Genomic DNA, 22044 nt, shown 5'->3' on the forward strand with positions numbered 1-22044 from the left:
CTGAGTGTACAATGATAATAAAAATCCTACATTAGACAGGGTGGTTGAAAATTCACCTTCAATTGCAACTAAAAAATTCAGGCACTACACACTGCAACAAAATTGCACTTTGCTAATTATCTCATAGAAATAGGATACAGTATACAAGGATATTAATCACATTATACAAACATTACACCAAATTTTATGTACTAAATTTTTTAGATCATAAAACCAATATCTCAACACATTTCAGTAAAATGGAATTTACAAACATATTAACACTAGAAATTTTATAAAAACAACCTTACAAGTGAAAAAACATAACATAGATCAAATATTTAAGGGGTTGTTTTTAACCTTTGACAACAAGTATCACTAACAAGAATGCTAACTATACTGTAAAAGGAACTGTAAATAGCTCTCTAAATTTTTTTTTTAGAAAAAAAGTTCCAGTATTTTGAAAGTGAGTTGTTACATCAATAATCATAATATGATGTCATGTTTCAGTATGCCATTCAACAAAAATTATATTAAATTATTTTTATTGGTATAAAAATATTTTCTTAACCTGATTTTTCATTCGTATACTTTGGATAATCTGGGATCTTCTTCATACAACTTATTATCAAGATAGTGTAAAAAATTATCAGATATATTTAATACAGTTAACACAATGTATAATTTATTTAAAATACATTACTATAGTATACAAGTAAAATAGTATACTAAAATAACATAAAATAAATTCCTAGATTCTTATAATTTATCAAATCTTGCACTACATAAATATAAATTTAGTAAGTTAAAAATATTTTTAAAAATAGTCCATTTTTGTACAATGTTAACCTATAATATTAACACATTTTCTTCTAGTTCTGCATTAGGCACAAAGTATTTCAATATTTCAGATATAATATTTCAACCTAAGATATTTCAATAGAACATAGCCAAACCAATTTTATAAATATAGTTAACTTTTGATTTCCATTTGTTCATTATTATAAACACCTAATACTAGCTGTATGAAATGATCTGGCTCATCATTGAAATATAACTTACAATAACCTTGCAGTAATAATATTTAAACATCTTTGAGACTTAATCCTAATACATGATTATTTAAAATGGATGAGTTTGTAAGATTTGAGTTTCCCAAATTATTTTTTTTCTGTGTGAAAAGTGCAATTACGAAATCTGTTTCTTTTATCTGAGTTTAATTTTTTTTTAGTTTTTATCGTCTTATTAATTGCTGCAGTGTAAAACCTTTTGGTGTTTTCTTAGTTTTTTATTGTTGCATACAATACACATTCACATTTACATTAAATTATTAAACAAATAAAATTTTTCTTTCCCCCTATACAGGATAGGTCTGTATGAAGCTATACTGAGATCAGATAGTCAGAAAACACTGATATTAAGGAAAACAATTAAAAAACATAAAAACAATAGGATATAAAATCAGTCTACTGATTTTGGATACAATAAATTGGAAATAATTAGAAATACTATAAAAGATACTCATTAAGAGCAAAATGTACAATTATTATTATATATAAACAGATTTTTCTGTTTATATATAATAATAATTGAAAAAAAGAACAATAGTAGAAAGTGTTTAAATTATATATATTTTAACCCACCAATATACTTAAAGGAAAATAGCCTAAAAGGAAGGAGTAATTTAAAATTGAAGATACATGGTTGTAACTTCTGCCTGGAACTTGTTTGTACCTTGGAAACCTCACCCTTGTATCTTCATCCTGAAAATTGTACTTTTAGGCATTCATTTTCAGCATCATCATTTTAAAATTATTTTTAGATTATGTGAAGGCTAATGTAAGACAGTGTGATTACTGATTTACACTTATAATAAAAGTAATATATGTTAATTTAGATTATAGCAACTGTATTGTGTAAAGACAGCTGCAATTTCATCACAGCTGATGATATTTATGTCATATTAAGAATATAATACTGAGTTGCAGAGATCTTTTATGTAAAAAGAAATGTAAATAATTAAACTATTTTTTTATTAATATGACATTACGATAGCTTAAAATATTTAGCTTTATGAACCTTTGGCTACAACAGAAAAACATAAAATCATACTTAGTGCATTTGAATACAATTTACATCTAATGTTATCTTTCTGCACTCATTGCTTATAATTAATTCAAAACTTTCAATGGACACCATATATGAAATGTGAAGTCATGACATTCAACTTTCCAAAAGCAGTGTTCGTTCTAAACCTACTGTTTATGGGTTATTTTATGCCTAACTACAACTATATGTTTTCCTGGTTGATCATGAAGAAGTAAGAGTCAAGAGGAAAGCATGCTTATTTATCTTGCTATCTGAAAACAAAGATAATTTGAAAACTAGTAAAGATTTTTGTTTTGAAAATTCTCTTCACTTAATGGATGTCAAAGTTTAACCAAATATTTTTGCACAACCTTCCTTGAATAATGATGTTATTTATATGAAAATGCAAATAAGTGATACTGTCAATTTGCTCAAATGAAATTGCTGTGAAATATGAATCTGTTTTTGAATTCCAAGAAATTATGGCCCTATTCTATTTCACGAATTTTTTCAACATTCAACCTTCAACATTCACTGAACTGTTGATGCATATAAATGAGACAGCCGTTATTCTTTATTAAAAGGGGCAATCTGAAATAGTTAACCTTAGAATGGTATGCTGTCATGAATTTTACTACTCTGTATCGTAGTTTTGTAACGAGAATTCTCTAGTGGCTATACTGTGCATCACAGCCAACTCACTCCCTATCCTAAGGAGGCCAGTGCACTGTAAGAACCAGTTGTCAAAGGTTGTATTTGCTCACAGCAAACCCATTTCATACTTTTCACAACAGAATAGCAACAATGAAACTTTAATAAAATTAGTGTTTCGTGAGTTTTATGACTGCATACCAATATGTTATTGGTATGCAGTCATAACTTTTATATAACAAATATTATTTGTTTTACATAGTCTTTTTCTAGTACTTTAGTATGTAAAATGTTAATATTGCATTTGAAGAATTTCAAATAGGCATTACTTTTATTTTACAAAATGTAAAACCAAATAAGGTTTTTTTAAAGATTCTGTGTATCATAATGGCATTATGCTCACCTGAAATAGAGAGAGTAATTTTTGATGACAAAAATGATACTGATGAGGGTAGTGATATTGAGGAAAAGGATGATATATCTGTTTATTCTGGTAGTGATGATTTCAAGTTATCACATCAAGATATTTCTTCTGAGTATAAAATTCTCCATAAGTAAAAGAAAGTATCAAGGCAAGTTCCAGTTGCTACTTCACAAGAAAGCAAACCACTTCGTATTATACCAACCCCTTCCACTGGAGATGTTCTGTCTACAACAAACCAGATGACTTCGCAGGTTTTGTAACCAAAAGGTAAACCTGCATTTATAAATATTAAATCAGAAAAGGTGATTAAACCTTGTAAAAGTCATGTTTCCAAAGGTCATGGTAATATTTTTAAATCTAAAGAAAAAGCTAAAGAGACCCAGGAATTTTAACCACGGGATACACCCCTCGAATGCCCAATCCTGTTGATTCTATTGCATCTGTTGGTGTATTTGCTGATGCCTTGGCTCTAAGCAGTTCCTTATTTCCTGCAACTGCTCCTGCTTTTGCTATACTTCTGTTCTATTAGGAAATCCACTTCAGCAAATGGCATAAGTGTTCCCAAGATTTTAAAAGGTAAAAGTGGGTATCCCTGGACAAAAAACCTCCTTTGAGTACAACGAAAGTAGGAGAAAGGAATATCATTGTCCATGTAGGTAAATATCCAAAAGGTAACACTAATTTTGTAATCATTTCATTTTGTAAGTCACTTTTGTAATCATTTAATTTGTACATGTTGGAAGGCAATAAAATTGTAACTCATGCCAATGTTGAAGAACTAAATAAACAAAGCAACAATAGCTCTCCAGAATTCTTAGTTGGTCCCACTGAAGACCAAAGACCTTTTGAAGTTAATGCATTAGGCATTATAAGTTTTACTGCCATTCACAGAGACATTCATTTATACACAACAGAAATATTTGACACAGTAGAATAGTACCTTTTTATACAAAGCAGCTTTCTACAAAAGATGATTTCACTTTATCAGCGACTGTCTACGGTTTGATGATAAGACGACCCATCAAGAGAGAAAAACAGCCAAGTTTAAATCAATAAGAGATATGAGAAGACTATTTCATTATGTACAGCTAACAATGAACCTGGCTTACACTTAACAGTAGATGAACAGCTCGTAGAATTAGAGGAAGATGTCCCTTCAAAATGTACATCCCCAAAAAACCCTATGAAGTATGGGATTAAGATATTATTATAAGCATTTTGTAAAAAAATACCATTTCATAAGTCAAAGAGGAACTTAATCATGGACAATTATTTTACGAGTATTCCCCAAGTTGATCAGCTAAAGAAACTGCCATATAATAATTACTGGCATACTTAAACTAGACAAAACAGAAATTCCACCATACACACAGTTGTAAAAAAGGAAAGAGCACTGGGAAATGCAAGATTTTTATTTAACAGTACAACAACAACACTTTACTCAGCAAAAGTAAAACCACTAAAGTTGTACACTTGGTATCAGCAATGCATGAAGGCAAAGTTAACCAGTCAACTGGAAAGCCTGCAATTATTCAAGATAATAATGAGACAACGGTAGGGGTCGACAGCTTCAACCAAATGTGTAGTGTCATGTCAAGCTCAAGAAAAACAAACAGATGGCCCTTGTGCTTTTTTTATGGGATACTCAATATGATATCTATTGATGGTTGTGTTGTTTTTAATAGAAAAATGACTAAGAGGAGGCAATTCAATGCCCAGAAATGCTTTCATGGAGGAGTTACACAAAGGAGTAGCGACACCATGGCTTGAAGAATGGCTCAAACAAATATCCCTACACCAGCCGATAAGAACTAATCAGTTCTGAAGAAAAAACAACCTCGGCCAAAAACTGTAAATGAGAAAAAACAAACTTCATGCTATTTTTGCCCTTCTCAAAAAACGAGAATGACCACAAACCACTGTATTAAATGTTCAAAGCCATTTTATTTAGGCATTATGGAGAAATACATAAGATTGTACTGAAAACCAGAAGTTTGCTCATCACTCTGTTACACAAGTCTAAGAGAATAAAGGATTTATTTTATATCTAAAGAGATTTTATTGTATTTCCTAAAATATTTTTTTCATTTACATTTTACAGAAGGCTTTTTTTTTATTGTTTTCAATGACTGTTTTTTATATTATACTAGCTGATCAGGGCGAGCCAAGCTCACCTTTCCTGACTCCCACTGCATTTGTTATCCTCATGGTTGTGAGAATACTGATAACAATAACTAAAGCTGGAAAAGCTCTCTTTCCCCTTTCCATTACCCTAGAATACCCAATTTCTTAGGAAGAAGAAAAGGCAGAGAACTAAAAATTGGATATGTTATAAAACGCATAGTCTATTATTTTTATGTCAAAAAATGAAATACAAAACAATATTAGGTCATCATCCAAGAGGAAAGATTCACAACATCACTCCCAAGGAGCTAAGGTAGGGCCTCAATCTATGACTAAAAACCTTTCCTGGGATAAGGCATGAATGTATCCTTAAAATTTGAAAGCCACAGTCGGTTGTTTGTCACATGATGCTGAAGCAAACTGACAAACTGCTACAAACTTTTGGATATATAAATTTGATTAATATCATTGTAAGTATTGTAAGTATTAGTATCATTAGTAAGTATTTTATATTATGTTAAATGTTATTTTAAATCATACATAAAATTTTATTATTTAATAATAATCATTTTATACTGCTAGGATGCTAAACAACAGATTCATTATGTTAGATATGTTTTAGTAAGAGATAATAAACAATAATAATTATAAAAAATACCAGCACTTGTAATTACAACAATTGTAAACCCAAAAGATAATATTTTTCATTTTGTTGTAAAAATTACTAATACATACCATAACATTACTATTCTAATGCATACCATTCTAAGTTTAAAGGAGAAGAATACGTTTTTAAGTCAAGTAACACAAAGAATAACAGCAATTTTCTGTTGCAGCCACTGTTCAATTTGTACTTAACACCTAGGAAATATTAAGATTTTGTCAAGTTTTAAAATAAAATCATGATGTTCTTTAGTAATAAATTTATTCCCTCTTCAGAAATGGAAACTCTTTAAAATATTTTTATCATAAAATTTACAATTTTTTATTAATAATAAAAACTTTTAATGGCTTCTGTATTCTAGGGTACAGCAAATTTGCCTTTTACTGAGACAACTCTACTGTCTTCTGATTATCTATACCTAACTTTATCTTTGAATAATTTTTTTTTTAGTTAATATTTTTCTGTAGTGCTTTATAAATGCTATTTTCTATTAATTTATTTTTATTTTTTTATTACATAATCTTATATTACATCTTTTAGTTTAATTTCTTAATATCTACTGATGATGACTGAAAACTGAAATGGGCACCCACTTTTTACATTTTAATTTTTTAAATAAGATATTTTAAAGTTTCCCTTTAAGCTTAAGTTTCCATCTGAAACTGACAATAAAACGTGTGTTTCTCTTAGTTTAACTATGTTAAACTGTAAGATGGTTAGCAGGTTTTCCAAGAATTAAAAATAAATTGCAATTCAGATTTATCTTTAACATTTGTTTTGCAAAATGCTGCTTAGATCTACTTGTACTCTTACTCTCAGGTGGGAAATCACAAACCTTATGCAAGCATACTTACTATTTACTAATAACACCAAATACTATTAAATAAAGAATAATCAAGAATATGTGCAATAATAACAAAATCACTTGTCTAATGCAGAATCTAAAGTTTAATGGAATGTTATAGCAGTATAGATGTGTTAATTAATTATACTATTATATTATTTTTTAACGTTTGGTTCTGACATTAAAGAAAAGTGAAGAGGTGAGAATCAGCTCACTTCACAATTATTTACTTAGTTGTCCTGGCTAGTTTTATACATGTGCAAATAATTGCAGTTTATATTCTTGGTAAAACCAATAGTGAAATTCAATAACCATAAATGATTTTATCACCAAGGACAGTTATCTCAGTTGTTTGAACCTGACTTTAAAGAGTATTAACGTGGTTTTAATTAAAGCAGGAATTTGTGTAGCTTACATTAGCAATAATAATATTACTATTTACATTAATAAATATGAATGAAATTATAAATGAACAGATTCAGTGATAGAGAAATTTGAATTTACAATATGTTATGGTTAAAAATAATTGACACCATTACTCACAATATATGGAGAGTTGTAGTACCTGGAGATGATGGCATAGGAGGTAACATCATTACAGAAATTGGCATTACCTGTGGTTGTGGAGATATGACAGACGGTGGCATAACTGGCATAGTACTAACTAACAGATGTTGTCGTTCATGTCTAGCCAAATTGTATTTATGTATAAAAGTCTTCTGGCACACGTTACAAGAATATGGTTGAACATCTAAATGTGTTCTTAAATGGGCATCTAATGAGTGTTTATGAGCAAATGCTTTTGGGCATTGTAAGCAAGGGAACAGTTTAATATTGCTGTGAGTCCTCATATGAACTTTCAATGCATCTTTCATCCAAAATGCCTTATGACATACTTCGCACACAAATTTACGTTCACTTGTATGTTTTAAATAATGTCTTTTAAGGGCAAACACATTAAAATATGATTGCGAACACTGGTCACACATAAACTGAGGGCTTTCTCCAGCATGAATTTTTAAATGACACTCAAACGACTGTTTCTTCATAAATGATTTTGGACACTCGGTACACCTAGACAGAAAATAAAAGAACAAATAAATAACTTATAGCAAAACTAAAACAAATGCATAAATTCATACACTTGCATGTGAGCACGTGCACACACATACACTCCCACATAATAGTGATAATTGAACAGGGTGTCACAAAAAATCTCTCTCTCTGTGTGTGTGTGTGTATGTATACACAAGGGCGGTCCGGAAAGTAACTTACATTTATGGCTAGCGTGGAGATGGGTGGGGGATAGAGCCACCATCTTGACATAAGAATGTTTCTATACTCAGTACACATCAAGCTGTCGTAGAGTATGGACTGTGATTTTTCTACTTTGTTGTGAATTATTGAAGTGTGCACGTAAATAAAAAATCTTACGAATTATGAGGTGTGTTCAGTGATTAGGTTTTTACTGGCAACAAGCCGCAAACCACTTGAAATTCATCAGTAACTTTGTGAGGTGTACAAAGATGGAATAATGAGTGAAGGTGGAGTGAGGCAGTGGTGCATTCAATTTAAAATTGACCACACCAATGTTCATGATGAGGACCACAATGGTTGGCCTAGCCTTGACTGATGAACTGACGATGAAAATAAATGATAAAATTCGTGAAAATTGCTGTATTACGATTACGGAACTCTTGCTTCATTTTCCCACAATTTCACAAAGTTTTCTGCATGAAATTGTATCAGAGAAGCTTGGTTATCACAAATTTTGTGCAAGATGGGTGCCAAAAAGCTACGGCAGCAGAATTCTACAGAGAAGGAATTGAAAAGCTTCTGCATCGTTATAAGTGCCTCAATTTAAATGACGACTATGTAGAAAAATAGTTTAAGATTGTCCCTTTCAAATGTATACATAAAAATTTATTTTTTTTATTTGGTTGGTCTTTTCAAAATGTAAGTTAGTTTCTGGACAGCTCTCACACATGTATATACATGTGACCAATATGTGACCAATAGACCAACATAAAACTTAGAGAATTTCATTCCTTTACCACACAATTTTTAAAGGGTACTTTAGCAAAATATTTTTCTTACAAAATATGAAGTTTTTCCACAAAAAAATTAACAAAAATTTTTATTTAGCATTTACTGCCTATCTAAAAAAAATGCCTTTATTTAATTTTATTAACTATATCTTACTTCAGAAAGGGAGTTAATAGAAGTGTTTTTTGTATCTGCATTGTCTACATCAATAGACCTTCAAATAACAATAAAGATATTTTACCCATCCCACTCCAATGGCTCTGTGGTAACAAAAAAAATTTTGTTTAATTTGTTTTAAATTTAAATCTTCTTGCAAATTAACAATTTCATTTAAAATATAAAATTCCTAATTTTTTGAAAGCACTTACTATTAAACATTTCTTGAAAAAATATTAGCCGAAAATTTTCACCCTCTTCGTAGAAAATTACAACTTTATTTAGAATTGTGGCTGTATCTTTGTATTTTTAAACAATTAAAGTTATGTTTTTAAATTTAATATAATTATTTATTTTCTTAAAAATTAATTTTACCCAAATGCTTTCCCTTGAATTTGGACATCAAAATAATTTTTTTTGCCAATTTCAAATTTTTAATGTTCTAAACATACTTCGTTAAAAACTAAAGTGTAGTAACTATAAGTCACTAAAATAACTTAATACCCCCTGAAGGGAAGTTCCCAATTTTTTTTAAAAATCAAAAAATTGTTCTTTTAATTTCAATTTTAGTTTATTTAAAATTAATTTTATTGGTTGTAAATGAATTACCTTTCTTTTTCCTGTTTAGCCTCCGGTAACTACCGTTTAGATAATTCTTCAGAGGATGAATGAGGATGATATGTATGAGTGTAAATGAAGTGTAGTCTTGTACATTCTCAGTTCGACCATTCCTGAGATGTGTGGTTAATTGAAACCCAACCACCAAAGAACACCAGTATCCACGATCTAGTATTCAAATCCGTGTAAAAATAACTGGCTTTACTAGGACTTGAACGCTGTAACTCTTGACTTCCAAATCAGCTGATTTGGGAGGACGCGTTAACCACTAGACCAACCCGGTGGGTTGTAAATGAATTACCTAATTTGACCAACACAAATGGAAAAGTTATGCAATTCATTGTCGGCTTTTTTATTGTTTGAAGTACTGAGTGGGCCAAAAATCACTTCCTATTAAAAAAATACAATTTTTTATTATTTTTTTTCTTTCACATTAAACTTAATCATGGAAAAATACACCTGAAAAAAAGTATAAAATACTGACTTTTACTTGGCAAGTCAAAGGAGTGTTTCTGAAACACAATTAAAATTTAGAAGGTTTCACTAATAATAGTTAGCATCTTCAGTGCAAAACCGCTTAATGGTTTTGAAATTTGAACAGGCTGGATCAGTGGGAAATGCCAGAAGATAAGGAAGAACAAATTCTTCCAGAAATAATGAAAATACTCAGTCTAAGGAATTCAATTGGGCATTAACAATATATTGCAAAAGGATTTTAAAATATTTCCTTACAAAATCCAATCAGCCAATAAAATAGACTATAACAATTACATATTATGCCTGGAATACTGCCGACAATTTACCAGTACCAATGATTCTGACAATTCTTTTTTGCATAATTTGTGGATGAGTGATGAAGCCCACTTCCATTTAAGTGATTAAGTAAATAAACAAAATGCTTGTTTGTGGGGTATTGCCAATCCGCAAGTTACACTTAAATATCCTTTACAGCCAGAAAAAAAATATGACGTGATGCGCTGTTTCTCAACACAGAATCATCAAACTCAACTTTTAAGAAAATTGTGTTTCAATGACACCTGAACAGCACTAGATATCAGCTAATTATTGAGAAATTTTCAATCTTGATCTTGGAGATGATGTTGAAGAGGCCTGGTTCCAGCAAGATGGAGCCACAGCTCACACCAGCAAAGCCACAATAGAGTTACTTAGGTCAAAGTTTGGATCAAATAATTTTGAGAAATTTGGTTTTGTTAGCCTCACCAGATTTGATGTCAATAACCCATAAAATTTAGAACTGAAAAAAAAATTTGAGCCGAAAAAGTAGTAATACCAGAAGACACATTAGTTTTAACTATGAAAAATGTGTTAAAAAGAGCCCAGATTTGTGAACGCTTCAGAGGTCGGCATTTAAAAGATATTATTTTCAAAACTTAATTCTATAAATCACATTTTAACTGAAATTTAATTTAAAGAAAAAAAGTAGTTTACCGTTAATTTGTAATGTTTTATTAAAAAAAAAAAAAAAAAAACCGAGAAGTTACTTTTGGCCCACCCTGCCATTAGTATTTTGTACGTATCAAATTAAAGATTTGTAAGTTGTTAATTTCACATAATGGTATAAGTTTTCATTTGGCATAAAATTAGTATTATCTTTACTTTTTAGGATAGTTTGGTTTTTACATTAAACTTTTATTTTTAAGTTTTTTAATAATTTATATATGCATTAAAATGTTTTGATTTTATCATGATTATTTTACCAAGTACACCTGAAGCTCATGTATTAGTATTTTTTTTGAAACCCCAAGTCTAGCTGAATTTAAACAAGAGACTTTTTGGATGCAAGGCTACAACAGTAACACTGGTAGATGATCTATTAATTTTAGATAAATGTTAATTATAAAAAAATTAAAGGAAATTTTTTATGTACGAGATTGCTCTTGCTGCATGGTCTCATAGATGACCGAGGAGATGTGGACTAACATTTAGTACTGTACTTGCTTCCTTTATTAACAAATCTATAAAATTCTCAATAACTATAATACATTGCACTAACAAGAATAAATCAGAAAATAACAACAAGCTTTATATTAAATCTATAAAGATTTGTACTAATGAGGAAACCAATTCTAAATCTAGTCTGACAGCAATAGATAAATATAAATGAGAAAAAGTAGGATTGTAGTAACATACATGTACGTTAGAGTAGGAAAAAACTAGAACTATATATGTTCTCTAAATAATATTTAATACAAGCTTACTTGAAAGGCTTTTCTGGTTCATGCGTCTTCATATGATTTTTCAGCGTTCCTTTTAAAGGATATCCCTTACCACACACTGTACAAAGCCAAGGTCGAGCTTCAGAATGGTGATTACATAATCTTCTAAATTCAGCTTTATTATTGAAAGTATTAGGGCATAATTCACAATTGAATGAGTTATCAGCATCATGTCCTTTCATATGGACAATATATGTGCTTTTGTAAACAAATGATTTGCTGCAATGATCACATGTAAATGGCTTGACTCCAGTATGTAATGTGTAGTGAAGACTCAAATTACGCATTGATTTGAACTCTCTGCCACACTGATCACATGAATACATATTCTGAGAGCTGAAAAATAACTCTTTTATTATAACAAATAATTACAAAAATAAAACAATTTGGTGATAGCTGTAACTCTTATTAAAAAAAAAGAAAAATACACATTAAACATTTTAAACATAAACTATTTAAAATTAAATAAAGAATTTTTATTTGTCTTTATAATTACGTTTTTTTAAATATAAAAATATAGTGTTTTTTAAACAATGCCTCACATATGTTACAGCCAAAGAATCTGTATTAAAATTTGAAGTCATGTAATCCTTAGAGAGAAATTAATTAAAAGCCAGCATGGAATCAGAGTGATGACAGACAAAATCTCAATTCTATCTAATCAATGAAGGAATTAAGAATAAGAAAAGGTACAACCTTTAAGAATCAGGATAGTTTACTGTCTTGTCCAGGATTACTTCCCTGATTAACAAATAAAAAAACACAAGGGCTGAGGGAGATCCAAGTTTTCTTGCTTTACAAAATTTCCATACAAACTACAGAAGCTGCAGGAGTTATTCTAAAATTAAAGACATTAAAATCAAGACTATTAAAAGTAAAATGTTTGCTATAGCAATTATATATGAACAGTGGCCATCAGCATCTACAATCTCTTTACACATTCATCTACAATCAGTCCTGCTCAGAACTAGTAAAACAGTAATTCATAAAACATGAAAGTTGTTGATGATACTCTTAACAACTATGAGCTCACAAAATGGTTTCAGTTTTTAAAACTTAAAAGACACATCACCTCAGAGACCTTCCCATGATTCTCATGCTTACATAATAATTTTATTATAATAATTAGGTAAAGATGTGATCATCCACTCATTCACATAACAAATTACATAAAATAGATACTATCAAACTAAAAGAATGATGAAAACACAGTTTTGGAACTGCAAGGGAAGAGAATTTCCATGATAGAATTCACAGAGCCTAAGATCACAATAGCTTCAGAACTAAATCTAAAACAAATGGCATTGTATCCTCTTGAGGAATATTATTTTCCTGTCTACAAATGCATGACCCCACATCACAGGTTTCATAAAGAGTTCACTTAAGCAGTTCATGAAGGAGATTTCAACCATTTTCTACAACCCATGATTGTTAACAATTTCTTCATCAAGATGGAAGATATTTGTGGCATTCAGAACTCACAACAGTTAGAAACTAATGAAGACTTCATAAATGGGAGTTAATAACTCCCTCACAATGGAGTTCTTTATCAAGGATCTGCAAAAGTGGAATCATGGAACAAAAAATGCCTAAATGCGGATAGGCATATTTATATAGAAAATTAATGAATGTTTATCATTATTATTATCTGGTCTTCCACAATGTTATATTTTATTAAAGTACACTTTAATAATTTTATAAAATACAACCCATATAATTAAAAAAATCAGACACAGAATGTGTCATATTCATTAATATGTATTCTGAAAAAATTACAGAAACATTCTAAAAGGGAATGATAGGATAATTATGGTATGAAGGAAAATAAACTGTTCAATAAAGAAAAAGTATTCATTAAACACACTTGTTTGTTATTATGTATATTCACCTCTAAGGCATATATAATCCATCAAAAGATCAGAAAGAGTTTTGAAGTTGTAAAAATAGGCTGTCAGATCACTGTTTGGCATTCATAAGTATGAAACATGTAGATTGATATTTAAATAAAATTAAAAATACTAACTTACCCTTGTATTTATTTATGAATGTGCAATCTAAAATGAATAGTCAATTATTCTTAAAAAAATAACATTATTCACCTACCAAACCACACAACATAACTGTTTTGTTACAATTCAACACAATCTCGCAAACTTCAGTTTCCGAAAAATGGCTTTCTCATGCTTCAGTTACAATTTTTAACAAATTGTTAACCGCTTAAAAAATTTTTCCACCTGTATTTATTTCAAATACAGCAGAAAAAATGTCTATATGTCAATAAATCTTTAAACAGCATTAATTAAGAAACTTTCAAAAAACATTGAATTTTCTGTATCTAGTTTACTAACATAAATATATGCTCAAGTAATTTTCAATAACAGCTACTGAATTGTAGGTTCTGTGAGGCTGATCTGAGAAAGATTTTATCTGCTCTTAAGCTAATCGCTAATCTGATAAAGATTTTATCACAGTTTCTCTTGAACAATCTTGGAAAATCCTGGGTCAGGTCCTTTTTCAACTGTAGTACCATACCCATTGATTCCTGGCATCACCTAAACAATGTATTAATACGTGCCAAACAGAATAAAAGATCTATTTATTTTATTAAACAGTAAAACATACAAATACTATGAAAGCAGATTAAAAATTTTATCAAAATGAAAAGAAATTAAAAACCATACAGCAATTATTTTGTTCTTTTTGTTCTTAGGTATTAGCTAAAGAAGTGTTTTGCAGAAGGCAACAGCTATTATGTAGAAAAGTATAATTAGATTTAAATAAGAAGTTTGCTTTGTGAAGTGTATTATTTCTAGTATACTTCTGAATGGATATGAAACATGGGCATAAAGGAAAAGGAACAAATGGAAAGATTAGAGACATTTGAAATACAGGCATGGAGGAAAGTGAAGAAAATAAAATGTTTAGTCTTTCTGGTCAGAGTCTCTGATGAAGATGGATTTTAAAAGCTATCTTAGACTTAAGTTTTTAAATTTCCACCTTAAATAAAGCGTACTGGAAATAATTAAAATATATATATTTAAAATAAATACAACTTTGATAAATGGATTTTTTTTCTTTGTTTATCTTCAATGTAAATAGTCAAATTAAAATAAATAAAGATTTAATAGATCTCAGAAATAGTGTTCAAAAAATGTAACTATGGATTGTTAACAGCCTTCTAAATCAAACTACTTAAAAAATGTAAAATAAAACTGCACTAGCCGGCTACGGCTTGTTTCGCTCACCCAACTGTCTAGCCAGAAGACTCTGCCCCTGGACCCCTGATCAGTTCATATCCTCATGTTTGTGAGAATATTAAATATTTTACAGGAATGTCTTAAGATAGAAAAAAAAGTTAGTGTGTATAGAATATTTTTCTGGACATTTTGGTGGTTTTATATTTAAAAGAGGCATAAGGATAAGTAGATGTAGAATTTAAGTGTTTAATAGAAATATAATGTTTAACACTAGCCATATTGATAACAGGGGATTGGCTTGGAAACGCTGTTTCTTCTTCATTTAGTCATGTGTGTGTGTGTGTGTGTGTGTGTGTCTGAGGTTATGTTATTTGCCAGGACAGCTGCTGCTACTGGTGCAGAGCGGACCGCGAGATGCTGGCTGGCTACATGCCAATGATTCTCCTGCTAAATAAAGAATCCTTTTTTTTACTGCTAAATATTAACTAATAATCCCTTCTTTTACTAATAAAATTAAATAAATAAAATAAATAAATGATAACAAACTGCTTCTAGCTGCTTCTCGAGTTGTGATTTTTTAACACACCAAGCGCTTCATTCAAAAGCAGGAGAGAGTCGCCATGCACAGCCACCCAGCACACCACCATTTGTCCGCTCTGTGCCAATAGCAGCTAAAATAAAAATATGGGCACATATGACAAATACAAACAAACAAACCCATGCATCATCCTTTTTTATGAAAAAGATAAAATTTTTACCTATGCACAACTCTGATATGTCTCATAAGTATTCTTCTTTCACGGTAAGTTTTATTACATTTTTCACATGTGAATGGTGCATCAGAATGAGTTTTCATATGAAAAAATAAATTTGTTTTTGTTTTAAACAGACTACCACACTTATTACACTTAAAATTTCTAATATCAATGTGAGCCCTTGCATGTGTAGCTAAATGACTTTTTTCTTTAAATTTTCTACCACATTCAATACAATCAAAAGATTCTGGTTTGCTAAGGGTAGCTATTTCCCTACTTTTCTTGTCTCTTTTACGAATTCTTTTTGGCTTTTCTTTAGGCTCATTATTGTTAAGAACAGTGTAATCCATTTTAACTTCATCAAAAATTGATGGTTTTTTCTTTTCCTTTTTCATCTTTTTCTCTTTTTTTACATTTTTTTTATCAGAATCAGACTTTTGAGAATTGATATTTTCAAGTTTTTTTTCTTGATTACAATTAATTTCTTCAGACTGTTTAACACATAGTACTTTCTCTGGCTGATTATTTTCTTCTACTAACTCGTTTTGTTCAAGATGATCACTCTTATTTACTTCATGACATTTAATCTTAGTTTTAATTTTTTTCCTCAGTTTTCTATTTTTAATTTTTCGTTTTGCCGGCATTTTTTCAAGAAAATCCAGGGGTTTTAATCTAGGTCGTCCCCTCTTTCTTTTTATTATCATTGATGATGCTCTCATTGATTGTTTTTGTTCCTTTGCTTCAGAGCTGTAAGAAAAAACAAAAAATTAAAAATACTCTTTTAGTGAAATATGTATTGGCAAACACACAAACAACCTTTTTCTTAAAAAAATATTATTTAGCAACTTATCTTACCAAGTTAGCAACTTTGCTTATATTAGCTTATTAGCAACTTAGTAACTTCTATTTATCTAGTAACTTTGGGTTCAAATCTCAGGCATGTATAGCATTCTTCATACAATGCAAAATTTCTATACCATATTCTATGCACTAGTTTTAATCATGCAGTAAAGGGATTAATCATAAAACATTCTTACAAGTATAATGTCTACTTTCTCTCTATTTAAATTGATTCCAAATGTGTTAATTGCCGCATCCTCTTTACACTACTATTTTTGTGGTCCACTGCACAATTACACAAAAGTAATGAAGGTTATGTTTCTTTATTGGTTATAAAACTAAATAAACTTTTCATTTTAAATATATACATTTTTTGACCATAAACACTTTATTTTGACAGTTTTATATAAATGCACATCAAACAAAAAAACTTATTTAGAATTGCAATATTTAAATACTACTTGTAACTAGATTAATCTAACAATCATTCAATCTCTTAAAAAAATATATTTTAAAATAAGTAAATAATTTCCAAAAAAATTCACTGAATAAGAAATTTTTAGTGAATTTAATACTTCTATTTGTAGAAAGCATTTTTTATTATATATATATAAAATAGTACGTAACAAGGGCCACCATTCTCAAGAAAAATTTGTGTGGATTAACAGTCTCTCTGAAAGCTCTTCTTTCAAAGAGCTTTGCAAGAAATAAGTTGCAAAAAGTAAATTAGAAAATAATTTTTTTTTTAACAAAATTTAATTTGGACAATCTCTTGTAGCTATGCTTGCAATTTTCAGCCTTTATCTCATCTATTAACTTCATCCTTCTCACTTCCTTTCTCTTAATGTTTTTTTCTCCTTTTGGATGGTGAAAAAAGTTTCACATTATCATCGCCCAACTTTCTCTTTCTATTGACCCTTCCATTGACTGTCAAAACTCCACCTACTCTAACCATCTGTCCTAACCAGTTTCCTTTATTTTAAGTTCTTCCTGCATAAGTGCTCTTTCTTCTTTAATTCTGTTCATTACTTCATCATTTCTCATTTTACCTGTCCATCTTAACTTCTCTGTATCAAAAGCTCAATCCAGACTCTCCCTCTTCCTCATTGTCCATGCTTCATTTTCATACAACAAACAAGACACTTCATACAAGGCATTTGGCTACACTCTTCCTTAACTTTAAGTTCAGACTTTTACCATACTGTAAGAACTGCCTCTTACTGAAGGTATCTTTTGCCACTGTTATCCTCCTTTTTATTTCCATTGCAATCTATCAGTCCTCTGGCACCACAGCCCAAATATCTGTATTTTTTTACTTTTTTTATTTTCCGTCACTTGTCCTGACCACTAAACCCCCTTTGGTGTTTACTTCCATACATTAGTTTTTCCTATATTTATTTTCATTCTAGACTATTTCATTTCTCGCTCCTGAGCTGTTAACAATCTTCATGTCCATGAGTGCCCTCTGCTAGAATTATCAGATCATCAACAACTCATAAAGATCTAATTTTTGTCCTCCTATCCTTATTACTCTTTCTTCGCAAAGTAATGTTGAAGAGTGTCAGTGACAGACATACTTGCCTAACACCTTGACCTAGACCCTGCCAGTCAGTCACATTCTTCCTTACTTTCATTGCTATCAATTCTCATGGATATTTTTTTATTTAACCTTCTGTCTTTCCATTCTACTTTTTTCTTTTTAAGAATTTCCACCATTTTCTCCTATTTGAAACTCTATTTGAAACTCTATGAAACTCTAAATTTGAAACTCTATGAAACACAGACTCATTCCTCTTTTAAATATCTCTCTCCAACCATCCTTAGCCAAATGGCATTTCTGGTTCCTTTCCCTTTTTCTGAAGCCAAACATTTCCTCTCCTGCATTCTCTTCTGGTAATCTTACCAGCCTCTGATTTAGAACTGTTTACAATATTTTAGCAATATGGACTATTAAAACTTGTTGTTCTGTGTTCTGGTACCAGTTTTCTTTGGAAGTGCCACCATTACCATTTTCACAGCCTTCAGGCCATCCTCCCATTTAGTAAATCCTACTACACAGTTCAACTATTTCTTCCATTCCTTCCTTGTTTAAGCTTTTATATAATTCAATGAAAAGTTCATCTATTCCAGTCATTTTTTTATTCTTCATTTCTTTAATTATTTTCTGTATTTCACATTTTAACATCAGCCCTCCTTTATTCTATTCAGCTTCCTCCCATTTCATTTCTATGTTTAGTTCTTCTCAAGTTACTCTTGTCAAATACAGGTCCTCCACGTATTTCTCCCATCTTTTTCTTACTTCTTTCTCCTCATGTAGCATTTTATCATTCTTATCCTCAATTTCTCTCAATTTGCTATTCCCCTTTCATTTATGTTCTTCACCTTCCTGTACATCGTACTGGCCTTTCTTTTCAAGATCTTCAACATCACTACTCTCCTCCAAACTGGGGAAAATAATAACAAAATCAGCTTTGAAAAAAATGTTTTTCATGAGTTTAAGGTTCTCATTCTAGCTTGTCTTTTGGTGAAAAACAGTTTAAACATAAAAGGAAAAATCCATGGATAACAAAAAGAATTGTAAAATCTAGCTCTATGCTAAGAAATCTGTGAGAAATCTCTAAATACATTTATCAGATAAATTCCCCAAATTATTTCAAAAACTACCAATGAATTTAAACTAAAGTTATTATTCATACTGCTAAAAGATTACGTTACAATAATTTAACATCTAATTTTAACAATAAATGTAAAACCATGTGGGCAGTTAGCAAAACTGAAAATGGATTTAAAAATAAAACCAGTCAGAAAAGATACAAAAGAACTCAACTTCCCATTATCCCATCCTCAATTCAGATAGTTAATTTTCTTTTCAAACAGTAATATTATTGATCCGTTTCAAACAAAGCCATTTATCTTGAATAGTTCTGCTGATCATCAGCATTTTCATTTCCTGTTAATACCCAGGAAGTTAAAACCTGCATTTTAAATATAAAATATTCCATGTGTATTGATAATATTCTTGCTAGTATTCATAGATGCTATTGTAATCCCCCTTACAAATTTTATTAATAACTCTTTCGGCAATGTAGCATTCACTAACTACCCAAAGCTTCTGTTGTTATTCCCCTCCTTAAAAATGGTTTGGCAATTGATTTATAAAATTATAGACCAATTGCATTACTGTACAAAAATTGTTATATATTTGAAAAAATTATGAAAAATTGATTTTTATCTTTTCTTGAGAAGTATTTTTTAAATTCCATAAATAACAAAAATATTCCATTTTAATTTTTTTTGCGATCTCAGTAAAGCATCTGATTTAGTTCACATATTTTATTGATAAAAATTTAGTACCTACTCGTATAGTATCAGAAGAGCTGCTTACAATTGATTAAACTCATAACTTACAAACTGTAAACAAGTAATTGAATTTAATCTTTTGATACCAAAATACATATATAATATTGGTCCTCACTTTAAGATGTAGAATACAGAATGCATCAGGGAAGTGAAATCTGTCCTTTGGTTGTTTTATGTTTATACTTGCCACAAAATCTTGAGCCATTGATTGTAACCCTTTTTTACAGACGACCCAACTGTATTTATATCTAAAGACAATTTTAAAAAGAAACTGAAAATTGTACAATAGCAGATCAATAAATTATTCACTGGTTGGATTGTAACCATCTAATTTTAAATATATATAAAACTGTAGCATTGTGCTTCCCAAGTATAAGTAACATTTCTCACTAAGCTTGTCATCATTGTTAAATAATTATTATGCCTACATATACTCTTGCATAAAGTACAATGTCTTCTCTTGGGGGTTTCTCAAAAAGTCAGAACAAGGTTTTAAGATAAAATGGGATATTGCTGTTATCTATATTTTTATATACCAATCAGATTAAAGCTTGCTTTTAGGGGCAGTTTCCCACCTCCACTGCAATAAACTGGCCTCCCACCACTGCCCGCTAACTCTATGAGGACGTTGGTATGTGTAGTGGGAGAACTCTTATTGCAGCAGAAACTTGGTCTCTTCATTCATTAGCCATCTGTACATACTAGCAATAGTTAATATATAAAATCATTGCTCCTATTATAAGCAACTTCATAGGAGATTTAAATTAAGTAGAGTGGTAGTACTATATGAGTTGTTTACAATACTACCATATTAAATCTTTCAGACTTAGGAGGTGGGGATATAATTAGCTTAATTTTAAGAATTTTTGTTATAAATTTCCAAAACATATTTCTAAATTTATGAAAATTACTAATTTACGTTCATATTACTAAAAATTTATGAAACTTGTTAAAAATATTAGACCATTAATTCTAACTTCTGTTAAAATTTGATCCTGGTTTACAAAGGGGTACAGCCATAAAAGCAATGGTTTTTAATTTTATGTTTAATACTTCTAAACAAATTTAAGCAACAAATTAAGCCAAAGTATTTCTGTCTATGAGATCTTAATTGTTTTAAGTTTTAAGCCCCTACAAATAAGTGGATAAGGTATATACAGTACCACATTTATTAGTTTTCTTCTAATATCATTAAACAGATTTTATATCAAAGGTGAAATTTAATTTAAATGTTTCCTTATAAGGAAATCACTGGGATATTCATTTTAAGGATTCTGGAGCCCATCAGGCAAATAAGTAAAACAGGACCCAGATTTTTTTTTTAATTTGCATTTTAAAAATATGAATTTATTATCTAAAATATTTTTCCATTTTGTACTTTATAACCAATTCAATCAATTTTAAATGACAGTAATAGCCATTAATGTTTAAACACTAGAGCGTATTTTAAAAAAATCTGCCTACAACAAAGCCAAGAAATTTATTACTTCTATGTCAGTTATTTATTTTTAAAATTCTAAACAAAATTATTCTAATGTAAAGAGGGCACAAATCTTGGGGAAACCAAACCTGGGCATTTTTTCTGGTCAGGCTTCTAATTATTATTCTTTGAAAATCCGTTAGTTAAACCCTATTTCTTTTTATTTACTAAAAAGAAAAAATCATAATTATTATTTAAAAGACAAATTTTTATTTGATTAATCTTAAACAAATGTATATATTCCCCCTTACTCTCACGTAAACTTATATTTTTTATGTGTACTTAAATCATGCACATTTTATTATTTAAAATTAGATAAATGACATGGGTTTTGTAACGAAGTAGTTATAAAACCTGCTTTTTTTTTTGAGTACTTGGTTTTGAATAAAACCTCAAGAACTTATGCCATCTAATATTTAGTTATTTAAATTATGAATAACTTTTTAAGGTCGTATGTCAATAAAGATGAATAATTTTGCAATCTAATTAAGTACTTAATTTTTTGGTACTTACTAATAAATTGCAAACTTTTGAGTTATGTTACACAATATAACCATTATATTACCATTTATATTTTTTTA

General features: G+C 29.7%; 1 protein-coding gene across 2 annotated transcripts in view; it reads right to left on the reverse strand.

The window, feature by feature from the left end:
• LOC142326139 (uncharacterized) overlaps positions 1 to 22044 on the reverse strand; it is a 49350-nt gene that overhangs the window by 21905 nt on the left and 5401 nt on the right. For both annotated transcript variants that reach the window (XM_075368356.1, XM_075368348.1), the window contains exons 3-5: positions 15787 to 16530; positions 11814 to 12167; positions 7318 to 7848 (exon numbers count right to left, since the gene is read on the reverse strand). In XM_075368356.1, the coding sequence (XP_075224471.1) occupies positions 7318 to 7848; positions 11814 to 12167; positions 15787 to 16530 (1629 nt within the window). The remainder of the gene's footprint in view (positions 1 to 7317; positions 7849 to 11813; positions 12168 to 15786; positions 16531 to 22044) is intronic.

The sequence above is a fragment of the Lycorma delicatula genome, chromosome 1 (assembly GCF_047948215.1).
Source record: "Lycorma delicatula isolate Av1 chromosome 1, ASM4794821v1, whole genome shotgun sequence".
NCBI lineage: Eukaryota > Metazoa > Arthropoda > Insecta > Hemiptera > Fulgoridae > Lycorma > Lycorma delicatula.